Source organism: Camellia sinensis, chromosome 15 (genome assembly GCF_055761805.1).
Source record: "Camellia sinensis isolate YWXY chromosome 15, ASM5576180v1, whole genome shotgun sequence".
NCBI classification, from domain to species: Eukaryota; Viridiplantae; Streptophyta; class Magnoliopsida; order Ericales; family Theaceae; genus Camellia; species Camellia sinensis.
The window spans coordinates 87,754,009-87,775,648 of NC_138975.1; the positions used below are offsets into that span (position 1 = coordinate 87,754,009).

At 36.7% G+C, this 21,640-nt stretch overlaps 1 protein-coding gene across 1 annotated transcript; it reads left to right on the forward strand.

Annotated features, from left to right (window-relative positions):
* Nucleotides 1-1,301: 1,301 nt before the first annotated feature.
* On the forward strand, nucleotides 1,302-21,420 carry LOC114270417 (uncharacterized). The gene is made up of 5 exons (XM_028211893.2): nucleotides 1,302-1,757; nucleotides 15,617-15,683; nucleotides 16,324-16,722; nucleotides 19,825-20,162; nucleotides 20,601-21,420. Exons 1-5 carry the CDS (start codon nucleotides 1,674-1,676, stop codon nucleotides 20,814-20,816), a joined length of 1,104 nt encoding a protein of 367 aa, XP_028067694.2. The 5' UTR covers nucleotides 1,302-1,673; the 3' UTR covers nucleotides 20,817-21,420.
* The last annotated feature ends 220 nt before the right edge of the window (nucleotides 21,421-21,640 follow it).

The following is a 21,640-nucleotide window of genomic DNA, read 5'->3' on the forward strand; positions in this document are numbered from 1 at the left end:
TGAAAATGTTTGCAAATGACCAATTGATGAAACCCCTAATTGCATTTGACTTCTAACATTAGGTTGTTAACTTTGTATATGTCTGTTAGCATGCCGTTTTAGATGACTAGTATCCTCTGCAGATGCATCACTAAGTAAATGTGCACAATATTTACATTTTACTTTAAATGTAATTATACTATCAAGATTATTTATAGATATTTTTTCAAAATGTTCCAAAACACCACTAGTTGTGCCCCTAGATTAGGATCTAGTTGTTTGAAGATGGATATTAGGTACATTAGAAAGAGAATCGATAGATTTATATTGTGTAGTATATACATCAATATCAACATAAATATTTGGAATATTAGGATCCATAATAATGTAAGTAAAATAAAATATAAAAACTAACAATTAATTTAAATAACGAGTAAATAATAACAACTAATATATGTTAAGAAATAATTAATATAAAAAATTGAGTAACTAATCAATTTAATTAAACTAATTGATGTTACCGACTAGACAATGTGATACACAAATGAACTTCTTTTGATAAAAGTTTCTTATTGTATAATTGCAATTGCCACCTGGGGATGAGACTTCAAAATTAATTGAGAGAGTTGAGAGTTGAGAGTTGAGAGAGATTGAGGGGATGAGACTTTAAAATTAATTGAGAGAGTTGAGAGAGATTGAGAGGTTGAGAGAGAGAATTGTTTGTAAGAAATAAAATGAAAGAGGGGGAATATTTATAGCAGTTTGGGAGGATGGGGTTAATTTGTAAATAAAAAAAATTTGGGCCCGGTCATGTGACTGTTTGAATTAATTAATTAATTTTTTTTTTCCTTTTACCGCTAGCCTGCAGCCGTAGACATTTGAATTATTATTATTACTATTTTTTCCCGTTGCTGGCAGCGCAACAGTCTATATGAGCAGACAATGAATATTAATTATTATTATTTTTTATTTATTTTCTTTAAATTTTGACCATTTGCTCAGTCAGATAGAGAGGGAGGGCGAGTGAATTACTGGGTCAGATCGGGTCGGAGTTTCAAAATGACAAAACCCTAGTTTAGAGTCTCAAATTGGGCCAGATCCAAATCTAACAGGGTCCCCTCAGGTCGTGGGTAAATTTCGAGCTGTCCACATACTTCAGTTTATTTTTACACCTCTATTAATTTCTTATATAATAATAAAATTAGTTAAATTAATAATTTCTTATATAATAATAAAATTAGTTAAATTAATAATTAAAATAAATTATTAAAGGGTTAAGAAAGACCACTCTTCTTCTTCTTCTTCTTTTTCTCTTTTCTTCTTCTTTTTTTTTTTTTTTTTTTTTTTTTTTTTTTTTTCAATAAGTATAACGGAAAGAAAATTGAGAAAAACCACTGGAAGGCCTGGGCTTGTCCGAAACCCACCAGCCGCTTGAAATCCACATAGAAACGCTAGAAAAAACACATGGAAGCCGGTTTCTCGTACCCTCCTCTCGGCTCCTAAAACCCCACCTCAGAATTTCCGAATTCCTCTATTTTCCTACCGCTTCCCATCTTTCTCGAGAAAATTCCTCAAATGGGTCTCCCTAAATTCCCTCCAAATCAAATGGGTTCTCTTTAAAATCAGCTCACGAGCAATCCTCGAGTCTCTCTCTACCCGGACTGGATTGCTGGTTTGTTCCATTGCTTATAACTATGGCGTTTAAAATCGGTTCGTCATTTTCTTGCGTTGCAACCTCTCTTTCTTCTCCTTCTCAATACAGAAGAAGAAGTTCACAGGTATTTCGTATTCGATTTCTCAGAGTATCCACTTGAAATTGCTCTTTATGCTCTCCGTTTTGTTAGTGTATGAATGTCTGTATCTTAGGGTTTTCTTTTAAAAGCTAAATATTTTCATAAACACGAGAAATGGAGGTAGTCGGTGTATCAGATTCTAGTAGTATGTATATTATATTGCCTTAATTCTGCAAATGTCACATTCATTGATGTAGCTGTTTTTGAGTAAAGAAATTCGTAGTGTGCTTCGTTTGACTGTATATAAAATTGTCAATTTTAATCTGATTTTTTGATACATCTGAAAGGAAATCACAAATATACTACTCCTAAAGTGGGAGCGAGACTCCCCAGAATTGGCCAACTACGCTAGCCCAGGTTGGTACATGAATGAATCTGTAGTTTACATGATTCTTTGGAAGTTTATAATCTGTACTCTGGTGCTAGATTTGAATTAGCTCCACAAACCTTGTCCCAGCTATTTTGGTTCAGTCGCAAAGTTGACTGTTTTAGCCAAACTAGGACTTTAGATGTGATTAAGAGTGAATTGGAAATCTGAATTTGCATTTGTGGGTTTTCAAATAGCTCCTCCCAGTTGTTATGTCAAATCCACAGATTGGGGGTTTTAGAGGGGATTTTAGAAAAACCTCTTTTGGTTGTTTTCCTGAAATCTATGTCTGCATTAGAAAAGTTTTTCCTAACTAAAGATTTGGGTTTGTTGGTTAAAACTTAAATCAAATCCATCCCATCTAAATACTGGAATCCTGATGCCAACTTAAATTAAAGGAACTTTTTTCTTTCATATTACTGCTTTATGTTTTGCCAACACTCCCTGCAATGCCTTAAACTTCATCATTATCACTCCTTTACTGTTTTCGTCGCACCCCCTTCCCTCCACTCGACAAAATACATCTTATATAAAATTTTTATTTTATGGAGAGAAGAAAATGAATTGCGTATTTGATGAATTTAGGCACTCATACTTCTACCACTGTAGCACGTGATCAAATCTTGATGAGCTTTTCTGATCCATTATCTTTTACATTGCAATGTTATTTTAAGCCTTTTATTTTAATGTATTGCCCAAAATATCTTGATTATATTTAATTATGATGTTTTATCTCCCTTTTAATCAAGGGGACAGCAGACTTTTCTTTTGAATGGCAACTATTAATTGTAAAGTATCAAAGAATGCCTCTCTAGTTCACAGATGAACTCCCCACCCTCTCAAAGATTTCAGAAGTCATATGATTCATACATGGAGTCTTTGTTAAATTAATCATAAGATATATATTATAAATAAATTTTAATACTATTGGCACGTATGGTTTCCCCAGAAGAAATTGAATCATAAGATTATTTTGGGGTCTCTTGACTGGTTGTTTTTGTACCTATGTTTTCTGGATCTTCCTGTTCAATGGAAGGTGTTTTAACCTGTGTTAAACAATCAGTAGATGACTTAAACAATCTACCTGTAATGTATATCTTCTTCTAGGACTCTAAAAAGTAAATAGTTGATTGGTTCCTAGACCACAGTATGGGCATCCTGAAGGCCATGCCTAATTGAGTCATGGACTGGCTTATTGCAGTATTTACAGGTGCACAACGATTTTTAAATGCATAGGTTGAGTCTTATCTCTTTAATATTTTAAAACAGTGCTTCAATCTCCTTAGGAAGTTCTGCTCTTGCAAAAATTCCTTACATCGAGCCCTTCTGCATTTCTTGCACTCTGCAGCCAAACTATCTGCACAGGAAGGCATGCATTCTTGAAGTGCCATTGCTTAGACAACCTTAGACATATGTAGGGCAATCATCGGTTCCCTTCCTTTATTTTTTATTTTTTATTTTTTTTCCCCTCCCCATAACAATGATTCTAATTTTCCCCTTCCCCAAATGATGATTCCCATTGACAACCAACTTTTGCTTTGAGCTGGTTAGCTTTGGGTTGCACTTCTTTTCCTTTCCATCTTGTGTGTGTGATATGCAGCCAAAAGCTGTTCCTTCTGCATTTGACTGCTGACAGGGGCATGTATCAACCAAATCAAACCAAACCGAACCAAACCAAACCAAACTAAGCCTTAAGTTTCATCAAATGGGGTCGGCTATATGAATCCTTCTTCTTCAAGTGGCCCTATCGAAGGCCATTTCATTAGTCAAATTAAGTAGATTCATATCTCTATTTACAACGCTAGCCATCGTTAATCTAGGCCTATCTCGTCCTTGAACACTTTTATCTACCGTTACAACATCGCATCTCTTCACTATTGCCGCTGTTCCGTTGAATATAACCAAACCATCTCAATCGATTCTCTCTCAACGTATCTTCTATCAGTACTACTCCTACCTTTTCCCAAATACACTCATTCCTAATTCTGTCTTGTCTAGTCTTGCCATTCATTCACCTTACGATCCTCATCTCAACCACACTCATCTTATCTATATATTGTTTCTTGGTTGCCCAACACTCTATTCCATACAATATCGCTGGTCTAATAGCCGTTCTATAGAACTTACCTTTTAGTCTAGTGGGTATTCGTTTATCACACATCAGTACCCCAGACGCACTTCTCCACTTACACCATCTCGCTTTAATCCTATGGGGCACATCCACATCAATCTTTCCCGCTGTTGTGATATAAATAACGAAAATATTCACTTTTAGGTAGTTCTTGGTTCTCAACCAGGTTACATGAATTGTTATTTAAAGAACTATATGATCATTCGTACTGAGTATTCCTTCAAATATACATTTATTGATGTAGCACGTAAGAGGGAGAAAGGAGAGAGAGAGAAAGGAATAACCCAAGGGCCACAACCCTAATCATGATAGCCACAGTCTAAACACTCAATATCAATAATCCAAACTGAATAATACAACGCCAAAAACGTAGGATAGACCACCAACCCAAATTAAATTAGGAAACTAAATTATAATATTATTTGGAGAACAAAGGCTCCTAACAAGACTCAATTAAATTGAAGAACCAAATCCTACCATTATTTGGAAAGTAAACACCTAATAAAAATCAATTAAATCGGTAAACTAATTCCTAATATTATTTGGAAAGAAAAGGCTCCTATCAAACTATAATTAATTAAATATAAATAAATAAAAATCTTAAAGACAAAATTATAATTTCAAAATTGGTGTAGTTGTTCCGCATCATTTATTCTTACTGATTATTAGGACTGGCACAGTGAATTTGGAATATTATATGAGTGTTCACGGGTCGGGTTTGTCCTTGACCCATCAACTGACTGACCATCTTTGGGTTAACTATGAACAACCTATATTCACTGAATGCTTAATTCAAAACCGTTCACTCAAGTCATTTGGTTGACGGTCGGTTTAATAGTTAGCCTTCATACTTTTCAGTTACCAATTTATCAGTCCTTTTTTTACTTAAAAAAAGGGTAATACCTCAAAAACTCTAGAAATTAAATTTAACGAAGGGGTAAGAAATCAAAAAGGAAAACTTGTGAAAGAGAAGAACCTGAAAACATCTAAGAGGAGAGAATTTGAGTGAGTTTGGCGAGCAGAACATTTTCATCATCCACTGCCCAAATAATTCTTTAGCACAATATCACTTATCCGCTTGGTTTTTCACATCTTCATCGTTCCTCCACCAAGACTTGTTGTGAATATGTAGTCCAACCACCATGTTGGGAGTTGACGATCCAAGGGGAGGGTGTTAAAGGAGATCAGGAAAGGGAAACATGAGAGAGGGAGATTGGGGAGGGGAGATTTAGGGGAAAGGGTGAGGGAGGTAGGGAGATCAGGGAGTTGCAAATTTGTGTGTGTGTGAGAGAGAGAGAGAGAGAGAGAGAGAGAGAGATAAGCCCATGTAAGGATGTAAGTTGAAAAATAGGTGATATGTTGCCACGTATGGATGTTCAGTTCAAGTAGTTGGGTTTGTACAGTTTTGATGGCTATGTGATCATGGTTGTTAAAATCGCGATCCGGATCGTAGGATCGTACGATCCTACGATCCTACTTTGCCATAACGATCCAGATCGTTGTAGGATCGATGTTATAACAGGATCGCAAGTAGGATCGTGTAAGATCGCATGGGATCGTGTAGGATCGTATGGTAGGATCGCAAGTAGGATCGTAGATTTTATGATTTTTCACCTTATTTTTAATATTTATCATTTTTATTTTTATTTTTATTTTTATCTTTTTTTTAATAGAAAGTAGGATCTTACGATCCTCGATCCGATCCACCAGACCCTCTCACCGATCCTACTTAGGATCCCGATTTTAACAACCTTGTATGTGATTGCTGACCGTGAAACAGATAACTTTGCATTAAATCAACTGCTGTTGACTGTGCGAAAATTTGAAATTGTTAATTTCTTCATTGGTTAGAGAGAGTTAACATCGAAGTATATAAGCCCATGTAAGGATGTAAGTTGAAAAATAGGTGATATATTGCCACGTATGGATGTTCAGTTCAAGTAGTTGGGTTTGTACAGTTTCGATGGCTATGTGATTGTTGATCGTGAAATAGATAACTTTGCATTAAATCAACTGCTGTTGACTGTGCGAAAATTCGAAATTGTTAATTTCTTCATTGGTTTGGGCGGTTTAGACGGGTTCATTGGGTGGTTCGGTTCCTTGAACACCCCTAATTGGGAAAAGAAGAGCTCAAAATGAGCTAATAGCTTCTAGTTGTAGAGGAAAGGACAACATTGTCTCTTGTACTTTTTTCCGACTTTGGAGTCTAAGCATTTAAATAGTCAACGATTTGATTTTGTTTTGCATAGAGGTTGCAAATTCTTGATAAAGAGCTTCCTTATGTACTCCTTCCATTAATAATTTTGTCATTATTGTCATGAAAGTAAATTAGGAAAGTTGAAGATGCGTATAATGTAAGCCCTTAGTTGCACGAAGTAGGGGCGGGGGAGCATGAACACATCGAAGTTTCTTAAGTTGGGAGCACCTTGAAGAACGTTTACATATATTATGTATGTATATAATTGAAATAATTAAAAAATACATACATATATACATTGACTTTATTAAAATATATTGAAGTTGAACACTTTCACAACTACGCAAAAAGTATAATAGATCTTCATTATAAAATACATCAATATTACAAAAAAAAAAAATAGTAAAAAAAAAAAAAATACGAAAGAAAAGAAAAGAACCAAAAACTAAGGTAAAAAACAAAAGATTACAATTTCAATACAAAAAAAAAAATATTTCATTTCTCCTGTCTTATGCCACTTGCTTTTTCAAGCCTCTTTTGTGCTGCAACTTGCTCCATTGAAGACTGTTAACATGTTGGCAGTGGAAAAGATGAAGATTTAGGCTCTAAAGTTGGACATGGTTGAACATCCAAAGCTGCAAACACTATCTGAAAGTGATACACGATCTCATTCTATGAAGCACGGACACCTCCGGAGGTCACGTATGAGTGTCGGACACGTGTCAGACACGCTGGGACACGCTGGGGACATGTCGGGGACACGCTGAGGACACGTTAAGGACAAGTTGAGGACTATTTTTTTTCAAAAAAAAATTAACTTTTTTTTAAATTTTTTTATTATTAAAATAGCATATCTAAAGTTGATAAATTTGATAAAATTAAATATTTGACAAAAAATACATATTAAATATAAAAAAATGACATATAATAAATATATAAAATTATATTTTTTGCAAGTGTTCCCAACATGTCGTGTCTTGCATTTTTTGAAAATTTACCGGTCCGCGTGTCTATGTCGTGTCACGTGTCCGTGTCCGTGTCCGTGCTTTTTAGATCTCTTTCTTTAATTGTCATAATATCGTCTTCAATGTTAACATTTTTTAGACACGCATCTCAATTTTTGAAATTTTCAAAGTCCTCCTCGTACCTTGACAAGAGTCTATGATTGTGGTGCACAAAATCCAACATCTTGGCTCGATCAACATTTATCCTATTCCTTTCACATAAATGTACTAATAGGTAAACACATTTCTGCACAACATGTATTCACACTTTGAGACAACACTTTTAATGCTAAAAGGTTCAATTTAGGTGCTGCCCCACCATATACATGTCGCCATAGTGGATTCATGGTTGCTCTATTATTTATTGCTCGAGGTTGTGCAAAAACACCTTTGCTACTGTTAAATGTATAGATAAGAAGAAGAAGAAGAAGAAGAAGAAGAAGAAGGAATAGAACAAGAGAAAGCTTCTGTAGATTATTGATTCAAAAACTTAGGGTTTCCCCCTTACACACAACTACTTATACTAATAAGAATAATACATAAAGACCAAACTACCCCTAACACTTAACACTCCCCCTCAAGTTGGTGCAAAGATGTTTCTCATGCCCAACTTGCAACAAATAGAGTGAAAGACTTTACTACTAAGACCCTTAGTAAAAACATCCGCCAGTTGATCTTCAGACTTAACAAAAGGCATACATATCACACCCTTATTCAATTTCTCCTTAATGAAATGTCTGTCAATCTCAATATGCTTAGTCCGGTCATGTTGAACAGGATTGTGTGCAATACTAATAGCAGCCTTGTTGTCGCAATACAAAGTCATGGGACCACTCCAATCAAGCCCTATATCACTCAACAAAGATTGAAGCCACATTAGTTCACATGTTCCATGTGCCATAGCCCTGTATTCAGCTTCAGCACTAGATCTAGAAACGACCCCCTGCTTCTTACTACGCCATGTAACTAGATTTCCCCCTACAAAAGCACAATAACCAGATGTAGAGCGTCGGTCATCTATAGAGCCTGCCCAATCTGCATCTGTGAATGCTTCCAACCTCAAGTGACCATGATTAGAGAACAAAATTCCTTTTCCAGGGGCAGATTTAAGGTACCTCAAAATGCGATAGACTGCATCCAAATGAGGTACACGAGGATCATGCATAAACTGACTCACTATTCCAACTGCATAGGCAATATCTGGACGAGTATGAGAGAGATATATCAGTCTTCCCACAAGTCTTTGGTACTTTTCCTTCTCCACAAGCTCACCAATTCCACTACAAAGATGATGATTAGTCTCAATTGGTGAATCAGTTGGTCTGCAGCCCAACATGCCCGTTTCTTCAAGAAGATCTAGAATGTACTTCCTTTGAGAAATAAAGATGCCTTTGTCAGATCTAGCAACTTCAATCCCAAGGAAGTATCTTAATGGACCAAGTTCTTTTATCTCAAACTCCTTGGCTAACTGCATCTTGAGATGGGTCACCTCCTCCTCATCATTACCTGTCACAACTATGTCATCCACGTATACAATAAGCACTGTTACCTTATGTACATTGCGTTTGACAAACAAGGTGTGATCCGCATTGCTTTGCTGATATCCAAATCCCACCATTGCCTTGAGGAATCTACCAAACCAGGCTCTAGGAGATTGTTTCAAACCGTACAAAGCCTTCTTTAATCTACAAACCTTTCCAACTGTAGACTGAGATGAGAATCCTGGAGGTACATCCATATATACCTCCTCCTCCAAATCCCCATGAAGAAAAGCATTCTTCACATCTAGTTGTTGTAGAGACCATCCCAAATTAGCCGCACATGACAGAATAGTTCGAATGGAATTCATCTTTGCTACCGGGGCAAAAGTTTCTTGATAATCTATTCCATATGTTTGGGTAAATCCCTTGGCCACTAGTCTTGCTTTGTACCGTTCAATCGTCCCATCTGCATTGTGCTTAATGGTGAACACCCACTTACATCCGACTGGGTGTTTCCCATTTGGAAGAGACACCAACTCCCATGTGTTATTTTTACTCAAAGCTTGCATCTCTGCTACCATAGCTACCTTCCACTTAGGATCATTGATGGCTTCTTTCCAACCCTGCGAAATACACACAGAAGAAAGGAACGAAACAAAAGCACGATACGTAGAAGACAACGAATCATATGACACAAATTTAGAAATAGGGTGTTGAGTACAAGCTCTAACCCCCTTTCTGAGAGCAATAGGAACACTCAAATCATCCGTAATAGGACCATCAACAACAGGTGAAGAAATGAGATGAGGATCATTACCTGAAGAGTTAGTGGAAACTGGTGTGGAACTGGCATAGGAGATGATGATTGACTTGGTGGCACAAGAGAAGCCGGCTCTTTCTGACGCCGTGAATAAGTCTTAAGATCAGCTCTGTCCAAACGACCACTGATATCCGACTCCTCATCAACAGAACTCCTAGGCTCCCCCTCACCACAAATAAAAGCCCGTTGAGGAGGAGGGAAAAAGGACAACTCATGCTGATATGATGCCGTCTCATCCGCAATCTCATCGATACCACGCTCCCCCTGAGGAGATGGCGGAGGACCAGGAAAAAAAGACTCAGATTCACGGAAGGTGACATCCATACTAACATACAACCTATGAGAGTGAGGGTCATAGCATTTGTAGCCTTTCTGAGTAGCAGAATAACCAAGAAAGACACACCGGACAGCCTTAGGATCAAGCTTCCCACGAGGCCGAGGGTGAAGATGAACAAAACAGACACTACCAAAAACCCGAGGCGGAAGAGAAGAAGTGGGATACGTCACAGGAAGAAGCTCAAGAGGAATTTGGAAGTGGAGGACACTAGAGGGCATACGGGTAATAAGATAAGCCGCGGTAAGAACCGCATCCCCCCAAAAGGACTTAGGAACGTTCATGGTAAACAAGAGAGAGCGAGCAACCTCAAGTAGATGGCCATTCTTACGTTCAGCAACTCCATTCTGTTCAGGAGTGCCAACACAACTAGTCTGATAAAGAATGCCATGGTCGTCGAGGTATGCCCGGAAAGCGCCATCAACATACTCAGTCCCATTGTCACTCCTAAGAATTTTGATAGTAGCATTGAAGAGATTGGATACCATTTTATGAAAACTTTTGAAGCATGAGAAAACTTCATTTTTTGTGCGAAGTAAATAAAGCCAAGTCACACGGGAATAACAATCAATGAATGTGACAAACCATCGATAACCAGAGGTAGAAACAACAGGGGAAGGACCCCACACATCGGTATGAATAAGCATAAAAGGAAAAGTACTTCTTTTATTAATTGAAGGATAACAAGGACGTTTATGCTTAGCAAGCTCACAAGCATCACAAACAAAGTTATTCCTAGGACAATCACGAACTAATAAAGGAAAAAGTTTCTCTAAAATGCTAAAGGAAGGATGCCCCAAACGGCGATGCCACTGATGAAGGAGACGAAGGGAGGAGCCAGAAGAGCATTGCAGAGCCTGAGAGGACAAAGGTGAGGCAGGCATGGCATCCAGAAAGTACAGACCACTTTGTGCTCTACCACTGCCAATCATTTTCCCCGTAGCCAGTTCCTGAAAGACACAATGAGTCGGAAAAAAGGTTACAGAGCAATTGAGAGCAGTAGTAAGGCTACTAACAGAAAGTAAGTTAGTTGAAAAATTAGGAACATGAAGAACAGATGAAAGCGAAAGTAAAGAGGTGCAACGAACAGAACCCTTGCCGGAGATAGAAGATAAAGTGCCATCAGCCACTCTAACCTTATCTCGCCCAGAACTAGGTGAATAAGAATGGAAAAAACTAGAAGTACCCGTCATGTGATCGGTAGCACCGGAATCAATGATCCAAGGAGACGACGAAGAAACACTGAGGGCACTAGCAGAAATACCTGTGTGAGCAAAGTTGGAAGAGGCAGAAGAGGAAGGAGCTAAGGTAGATGAAGAATCAAGTCGAGCCATCAAACGTCTGAGAGTGTGAAGCTCATCCGGGGAAAGAGAACTAGCATCATTCGAGGCACTAGCAGTAGTCTCAGAAACATGTGCTTGAGGACGAACACCACCACCACGACCACGGCCTCGAGTAGGGCGGCCATGCAACTTCCAACAGTGTTCTTTATCATGTCTATCTTTCCCACAATACTCACACTTCAACCGGTCCCGATCAACCAATGGACCCTTACCACCACCTGGAGGCAGAAAAGGTGGAGTATCACGTGACTTGGGGCCGACAACCATCGCTGACCGATCCAGAACAGGAGCATGCACCATAGCACTGCGACGACTCTCCTCCTGTTGAACCAGGGCATAAGCCTCACGCAATGTAGGAAACGGAGAGCGACCCAACACCTGAACCCATATCTGATCATACTCCAAATTCAGACCAGCAAGAAAGTCATACACCCGCTCCTTCTCCACAGCCTGCTGAAACATAGTGGCATCCTTGGAGCAAACTGGCTGGAAACTCTGGTAGAAATCTAGCTCTTGCCACAAACCACTCAACTCAGCATAGTAGACTGCCAGAGAGCGATCCTTCTGATCCAAACCCCTAATCGTCTTACGCAATTCATAGGCCTGTGCATTATTCCCTTGTTGAGAATACATTTGAGAGGCAGCTATCCAGATCTTGTGAGCAGTATCCATCAAGAGAAAAGTCCGACTAATGGTAGGCTCCATAGAATTGATGAGCCAGGTCATAACTAAAGCATTCTCAGAAATCCATTGAGCAGATAAAGTACTATCCTCAGTAGGTGGCTGGGAACTACTACCAGTAATATAGCCAGTCAAACGCCGGGCGGCAATCGCAAGACTACAGGAGCGGGACCAAATCAAGTAATTAAGACCATTAAGTTTGACCGGACTAATCTGGAGAGAAGGACTATCACCAAGAGTCAGACCACGACTCAGTCCACTCTCCTCCTTGCCCTTAGAGTCCTGACCCAAGCTGTCAGCCATGAGATGAGAAAAGAGGGTGCAAAAAACACAAGCCGGATATCAAACAAGTTCACAAATCACCCAACCAGCACACCAAACACCTTTTAAGGCTAAAACAGTCCAAAAGAAGCCCAGAACAGAGCAACCAGATCAACTACAAGTCAGAAAACCGAAGCAGAGCATCTAAACAGCGATAAAAATCCAAGATAGGGCCAAAATACATCAAACTAGGGACAACAAACCCCCTTAGGGTTCCAGTCGGCTCCCAAGGATAGGAGAAGAAGGGACAAAACCAGAAAAAAGAGGGTCAAACAGTGATTTTCGAAAAATCACCCAATTTTGACGAAAAATCAAAAAAAATTAGAAAATTCAATCAATAATGACCAAACAATCAAAATGAGATTATAGGGTGATTACCCATTAAATTTCGAGCATACTGTAATTTTTTTTTTTTTTTTTTTTTTTTTTTTTTTTTTTTTTTTTTCTGGCTGTAACAGACGTACCAGGAACAATATGGGGCTCTAAGGAACAATCTTCAAGGAGGAAGATAGTGCTCTGATACCATGTTAAATGTATAGATGAGAAGAAGAAGAAGAAGAAGAAGAAGAAGGAATAGAACAAGAGAAAGCTTCTGTAGATTATTGATTCAAAAACTTAGGGTTTCCCCCTTACACACAACTACTTATACTAATAAGAATAATACATAAAGACCAAACTACCCCTAACACTTAACAGCTACTAACAAAACTAATTTGTTGTCTTATAACAATTTCATTTGGGTCACAAATCATTTTATCAATAGCCTCAAGATACCCTTTTGGACCTTAGCATCAAAGTGAGGTTTTTTCCTTCTCACCACCTAGGGCAGACTTTGGCAATCTAGAAGTAGTGTAATATTTGGGACAAGAATAATGTTAGACAATGCAAAAGAATGTTCATCTTATCCCATCTTTCCACCACAAATTTATGAATCAAATCATAAACTAAATGATCATTCGAAAGAGAATCTTTGATGTTCCTCAACATGGTATCCATGGACTCATATACCTCTCTAATGATAGCCTTGTCAGAATTTGAAAATTTGAGCATCTTATAGATGTGTTTTGTATGGTGAGAACTCTTTCTGATTTTCTCCAAAAATCATCATCCAAAATAACAATGCTTATTGCAGCTTTTTCTTTCGAAGAAACATCATGTCCATTAATAAAAATGGCGTTACCACCAAAAGCAACCATGATGTTAATCAGAGTTTGATTTTTTAATTTTGACCAACCATCAGAAACAATGGAAGCTCCATGTGTGCTCCAATCTAATGCTCCAAAAGGGTTATATTCTGGTCAGGTTGCTTAGCCCATACTTTGAATCTGTTGATGAAAGACATAGCATAGTGTGAGGATCCAGCTTTGTCATTTGTTAATGAATTATATAAGAGGGGTAAAGCAATGGTGCAATACATAAAATAAAATAAAAAAATCATAAGTCTTGTCAATTCTTGTTCAAGACATTCTATGCTCTGGATCTTCTCAAAGCAAAGAAAACTAGGTTTGGGCATCATTTCATCGTTTTACGACGTCTTGTTAAAGTAAGACCTGCTTTGTTGTCCATGGCTTTTGAGAAAAATTACAACATCTCCAAATCAACATGACATTGTCCACCAAACTGTTTTGGATTATGATTTTTGGAGAAAATAAAGAGAGAAAAGAAATTCTTCACAATCACAAAACACATATACAAGATGCTTAGATTTTCAGATTTTGATAAGGCTGTCATTAGAGAGGTATATAAGTTAATGAATACCAATGCCATGTTGGGGAACATCAAAGATTCTCTTTCAAATGATCATGTAGCTTATGATTTGATTAATAAATGTGGTGGAAAGATGGGATAAGATGAACATTCCTTTGCATTGTCTGCATATATTCTTGTCCCCAAATATTACACATTTTGTTGGTTGTCAAAGTCTAGCCCAGGTGGTGTGAGAAGGAGAAAACTGCTTTGACGTTGATGTCCAAAAGTGGTATCTTGAGGCTACTGATAAAATGATTTGTGACCCAAGTGAAATTGTTGTTATAAGACAACAAATTAATGCTTTTATTAGTAGCAAGGGTGTTTTTGCACAACCTCAAGCAGTAAATGATAGAGCAACCATGAATGCACTATCATGATGACATCTATATGGTGGGGCAACACTTGAATTATACTCTTAGTATTGGAAGTGTTATCTCAAAGTGTGAATACATCTTGTGCAGCAAGGTGTTGGAGTACCTATTCCTACATTCATAATGTGAAAATGAATAGGTTAAACGTTGATCAAGCTAAGAAGTTAGTTTTTGTGCGCTACAATCATGGACTCTTGTCAAGGTACATGAAGGACTATGAAGATTTTAAAAATTTGGGATGTGTATCTGGAAAATGCCAAACATTGAAGAAGATATTATGGCAATTGAAGAAAGATAATGTGTCACTTTTAGATAGTGACGATGACATCAATGTTGCAAATATGGATGTTCAACCATGTCCAACTTCAGTGCTTACATCTTCATCTCCAACTTCTCAAGAGTCTTCAATGGAGCAAGTAGCAGCACAAAAGAGGCTTGAAAAAGCACATGGCAAAAGGCAAAAAAAATGAAAAATATTTTGTTGTATTGGAATTGTAATCTTCTGTTTTTCACCTTAAATTTTGGCTCTTTTTTTTTTTTTTTTTTGGTTTTTGTTTTTGTGTGTGTGTTTGTGTGTAGAATGGGAATTAAAAGTGAAAATTCCTGTGATTGTGAAGTTTTTTTTGTATTACATGACTAAGAATTAATGATATTTTGTAATAGTTCAACTTTAATATATTTGAATAAAGTCACAAAATATATATATGTATTTTTAAAATTATTTTAGTTATATATATACATAATATATGTAAATGCTCCTCTGTGCTCCCAACTTAAGAAACTTCTGTGTTCACGCTCCCGCGTTGCCCCCTCACCCACCCACCCACCCACTTACTTCATGCAACTAAGATTCTAACTGCATCCCATTGTATGTCTTGCATCATTTAATCATTCATTATAATTTCTTTTTGCTTTTCTGGGAACAGTTTCTTATATGATACATCTATGTATATACATATATAGACATATCTTTTTAACATTATTTGTCTAGTCCACTAGGAGTATGAAAGTAGCCTCATATTAACTTTTTAAGCTTCACCTGCAGATCAGCTTATCAGGAGGATTGTTTGATAGGCAGCAACTTGGTGCATATCAGCTGAGAAATGATAAAGGTAGCTTTGATGACTTATTTAAAATTCCAAACATTTACAATCCTGTTTTAGTGCAGCCTTTTGGCAAAGATTTTGGAAGAAAAAAGGGTTTTGCATTTTGATATTTTTCTGGATAGGAAATCAGCAGATTTCATATGAATCATAGTGATAGGGAAACTTTTTTTTGCTGCAGTTGACTGTCACTAAAATTTGTTTTCACTTGTCTAAACATGAAAGGAACGATGATACTTTATACTTTATGGCCATGTTTGGTTTGTATTTGGGAAATAATTTTGAAAAATAATTTTCTGGAAAGAGTTTACAAAAAAAATTGTTTGGTTGTATGTTTTGAAAATAGTTTTGAATCATTTAAATATATTTTTTTTTTTTTGTAGTTGAATAAATGGGTGTGAGAGAAAAAGTGATTGATTGATGTATAGTAGAGAGAAAAGTGATTTTTTTTTTTTTTTTTTTTTTTTTTTTTTTTTTTTTTATAAAATTTCATCCAAACAAATTTTTGAAATTTTTTCTCAAAAATTGTCTCGCAAGAGACAAACCAAACAAGGCCTATATTTTTTCAGAAATAGAGTGCAGTTGTCATAAGTAGTATACATTTTTCTTTTGTTTTCTTGGTTATATTTTCTTTTGTTACTGCAAGTAGTGAGGATGTACCAATTCATACATGGAATAAAGAAGGTAAAAGACAGATTTCCTAAGAGGCGATATATCCTCTTTTCTGCATCTGAAGATCAGTTGCCATGCACTGAGCTCAAACCAGATGCCACGGAGCAAGAAAAGGACCAACCTCTAGCTGAAGATGTGTTTCCTGTAAACAGTTTATCTTTCCATTCGGAGGGAACTGGGGGAAGACCAGGTTTAATCTCATTTTATAATCGTTCTTATCAGAGAGAAGAGGAAATCCATATATCCAGCCCCAGAGGGAATCAGAATGATCTGCTATGGTTTGTTGGTCCTGCTGTCCTTGTAGCTTCTTTCGTTTTTCCCTCACTTTATTTGCGAAGGATTCTGTCTGCTATATTTGAAGATTCTCTATTGACAGGTGGGCACATTTAACTTATGCTGTCGTTGAGTTCTTGTTTCATATACAACCCTTCTTATTCTTCTTATTTATGGAAAAATAACTGATTGTTCATAAATATAGTGAAGATGATTTAAGGTGTTTACCATTTGGAAACTGTGTTACATGGATCGGGCACGACTCTGTGGAGTGGGTTGGTGCCTAAGCGTCAAACCTTCAAACTCTTAGGATATTTGATATGCATCCAAAAGTTGGGTATGGGTATAGGGGGCATGTTTTGAACACACACATACATATATTACATATCGTATAATATTCTTAGATAAGATGGTATATATTATTTAGAAATATTCTTGAAAAATTAAACAATATTTAAGAAAAATATGGAATTTCTATCTCCCATCCACCTGGATGACAACAAATATTTAATGTGAGCTTCTTCTTCTTTAATCATCACATAAAATTAGAGAATCTATGTGTCTAAATTGGCTATGAATGTTTGACACATATCCCACAACTATGAAGCACGGGTACTCCAAAAATAGCGCCGTACGAGTACCGGGTACTTACTAGGTGCGGTAAGCGTAATGGGTATGTCGAATACATGCTGGGTACGGAAAATACATTTGGGTACGCCGTGGGTACGACATAGGTACGATAGCTGTACGGTGAGGTGAATTTTTTTTTTTTGCAGCTGCTAGAATTTATTGCAGCCTTTATTATTCTTCTTTTAATTTTGAAAATGTCAAGTAATTTATTTCTAACACCCTTTACCCATGAGTCATGATTTTGCTCTATTTTACATCGTGTTTTAGACAATCATAAAAGAAAAAGAAAAAGAAAAAATTGTATAACTTTTTAGATGAGTTGTTTGATTTGTTTGTTGAATGTTTAGCTATAAATTAAAAAAATATGTATTTGACGTACTCCGACTGTAGTCGTACCTTACTTTTTTAAGAATTTGCCGTATCGACGTCCCGTACCGTACCCGTACCCGTACCCCGTATCCGTATCCGCACCCATGTTTCATAGTCCCACACCCTTACCCTGTTACTTGGTTTTGGGTAGAACTCAACCCAAAAGCTAGCAATTGAGGTGAGGGTGTGCCCTCACACTTATCTACTACATATTACTTTAGTATTTAGGCGATGTGGGATTTCGTTTCACAATATCCAGTGGATATGGATACTTTGGGAGAAATAGAAGAGTCCATGTAATACTACTTGGCTGGTAAGTTGGAATGGAGGATGACAAAAAGGGGTATTAACTTTGTCAGTCAGAAAAGGTATCAAGGTTCAAAGATCTTCCAGCAAAGATAAGCATATAAGACCTATTGAATGGCACAGCTGAAGTGTTATTGTACAGATGTGAATATCTTCCCTGACCCGATTGTATTTGACCAAACCAGATTCTAATATAAAGGGTTTGGGAGAGCATTGATAGATTAGGGTCGAGTACAAGGGTAGGTAGGTCAAACTTCCTAGGTTAGGGTAAATGGTATGAAATTGTATCACTAGAGTGGTTGAGTTCAAAATCAAGAATTTGTGCTCGAAACCCAAAAAACCTCATCTTGTTGCCATCCCTAGTGATATTTGCAAGGGATACAAAAGATGAACATATGGAGAAATGATATGAAAGTTCACAAACTAATATGAAAACATGGTTTGGCATAGAATGGACTGAAAGAATCATGGTCTCTTACCTAGATGAATCCTTTGGAATTTAGAGCTAGAATCCTGGGGCAGTTAGGCTGTGTTTGGATCTTAGTTGCACAAAATGGGAGCGGGAGCATAGGAGTGTGCTCACTTAGAAGAGTCGTAGGTTGGCACCATTGAAAAATTAAAAAAAAAGAGAAGTTTATATAGATAAATTAAAAATATTATCAATAAAAAAAAAATTAGAACAAATAACAGATTTTGTTAAAAAAAAGAAAAAAGGAAAAAAGAAATAACAAATAAAATTTTATAAAAATTATTTCAGGCATAAAATAAACTATATTATATAATATAGATTACCGGTAATTAAAAAATAAAAAAAATTATATTATCTATGATAGATGTAGAGGAAAATATAAATATTGATTTTAGAAGAGATGAACTCTCCCCCCGCGCCCCCCCCCCCAAAAAAAAAATGTCATCTGTTAAAATATTCTAGTTATATAATTTTATTAGATTTCTTTTTAAAAAATAGATGATTTATTTTATTTATTTTCTTTAAAAAATAAAATAAAATTATTTTGTTAAAATTTTCTGTTAAAATAAAGCCTCATTTTCCGTAGTTTCTCTTCACCTATCTCAAAACCTTAGTCTCCCTTCTTTCTCTCCCCCCTCCGCCACCGGAAATCGAGAGATTGTGCTCGAGAGACAGAGAGATTGAGGTCGAGAGTGAGAATGAGAGGTTGAGATCGCGATTGCGATCGCTTCCTTCTTGGATAGATTTCCGTTTCTCTCACATTAGAAGTGCAATTCTTATACAATTCTTCCTCGGAATTGCAAAATTGCGCTTCTTCCTCAAAAACGTGATCATCTTCAACGATTCTTGCTACTAAGGTTTGGATGATGGATTTGGATAGAGATTTGAAAAGGGAAAGAGAAATAAAACCAAACTATTTATCAAAAAAAAAAATAAAAAATAAAAAATAACCAAACCAAACCAAACCAAACTAAGTCCCATCAAATGGGGTCGGCTACATAAATCTTTCTTTTTCACTCGACTCTATTAATGACCATTTGGTTAGTCAAATTAAAAAGATTCATATTTCTATTTACTATACTAGTCCACGTCAATTTAGGTCTGCCCCTTCCTTTAACACTTCCATTTATCGTCACTGTATCGCATATCTTCACTACTGTCTCTGTTAGTCTTCGTTGTATATGACATCTCAATCTATTCTCTCTCAACTTATCTTCTATCGGTACTACTTCTACCCATTCATGAATATACTCATGCAAGTATTTGGAAAAGAAACATATATCACATAACACATGCAAGGACACATGGGCACACACTTTTGTAGAGAGAGAAAGAGAGGATATACTAGACATATGAAAATTTGATTTGATTAGCATTGGAATTATTTTTATTTTATTTTATTCTCAGTAATCTGTTGCTCTGTATCTGCAGATTTCCTTATATTGTTTTTTACGGAGGCTCTTTTTTACTGTGGGGTTGCGGTGTTTCTTCTGCTAGTAGACCATTTACGAAGGTCCATTGTGCTGGTTTCTGCATATAACAGTAACCTAAACCCTCGGTTGGGCCACCGAATCTCTTCTGTTGCTGTCTTAGTACTTAGTCTGATAATTCCAATGGTGACAATGGGCTTTGTCTGGCCTTGGACTGGCCCTGCTGCTTCCGCTACTCTTGCCCCATACCTTGTTGGTATAGTTGTGCAGTTTGCATTTGAGCAGTATGCGAGATATGTAAAGTCACCTTCATGGCCTGTCATTCCCATTATCTTTCATGTAAGTATTTACTGTTAATTATCTCAGTTGACAATCTCTGTTTGGATGGACTATGGAGATAAATTGAATCTGAACTTCTGTAATCTTTACTTGTTAAAATTATGTCACACGTTATTAGCTATCTATAGTTCACTTAACTTGTGTTCAAATTATGTAACTCAACATATCGTGTATTATATGCATAATTCATTTAACATGCGTGAATGAATTAAGATTTCAGTGAATGCAGTTAAGTTTTACTGAAGTTCTTCATTAAAGTACCACATTAAACTTTTGTTCTCTCTTGTACAATTGACGGAAAGGTTATGATTCTCATCCGTCCATTATGATTTATTTAGCAATGATTTTCCATGTATTAAATTTTCTCCAAAATTCTAAAATCCTTGAGAGGGTGGAAGTTTATCTGTAAACTAAAGATTCAATTTTTGTTACTTACAGATTTATAGATTGCACCAATTGAATAGAGCAGCACAACTGGTGACGGCTCTCTCATTCACAGTGAGAGGAGCTGAAATGACATCGCACAACCTGGCTATAAACAGTTCATTGGGCACACTTCTGAATGTCCTTCAATTCCTTGGGGTGATTTGCATCTGGTCCCTATCGAGCTTCCTTATGAGGTTTTTCCCTTCTGCCCCCATCACCGAGCAGTGAGGCACAGTAGCATTCTTATTTCACCTTTTATTAAAGAACATTGCTGGTGATCTTGTTTAGATGGTGTGGAGTGGTGGGTCCTCCTTTTTGTGGTTTGGTTCTGCCCCCTTGGATGCGTTTGTGGTTGGTCCAGTTTTGTCTGGTGGGATCTGAAACTACATGTGACAAAGCATTTGACAGGTTATTAAGTAGATTCTAAGATCAAGAGCAGGATATTCTCAATGATGATTCATACGGCAGAAAATGCAATTATAATTCGAGTTGCTGCTTTGCTAGTTCTGTGCTCTCCTTTTTGCGAGGGCCTAGCTTCCAACTTTTATGTTTTGGAATGCTAACATCATTGATGTGATCACAATGCGATTTCCTTGTATATTTGATCATATGCTGTTTCAGATTGTTTTTTACAGGAAAATGTGCTTCTAAAGTTGTTTAGTGTGAACACTAGTCGGAGGAACTGTTGATTTTTAGTGTACCTGCTACTATATAGGACTTCTCTGTGTATTCCTTGGCTTAGCCATGGAGGGACTTCAAATTTATTGTTCACCATACTCTTACAAGAAGGTTAATTAATCAATTTTACAAGTGGTGAGGTGGATTATGTCTATAATGAACAAATTTGAATGGTATGTTTCACCTGGAATTTATATGGAAGATTTTAGATGTTTTAATTTCTTCAACTTCTCCCAAAACGAACTTAACAGAAGTTATTCACCCAAAACACTCAGCAGATGTTGAATTCAACAGAAGTTCCTGTTAAATTTGTTGAATGGTTGTATGGTCTAATTTTCTATGAAAGGAATCAACAAATCTTATGATGTGTTTTT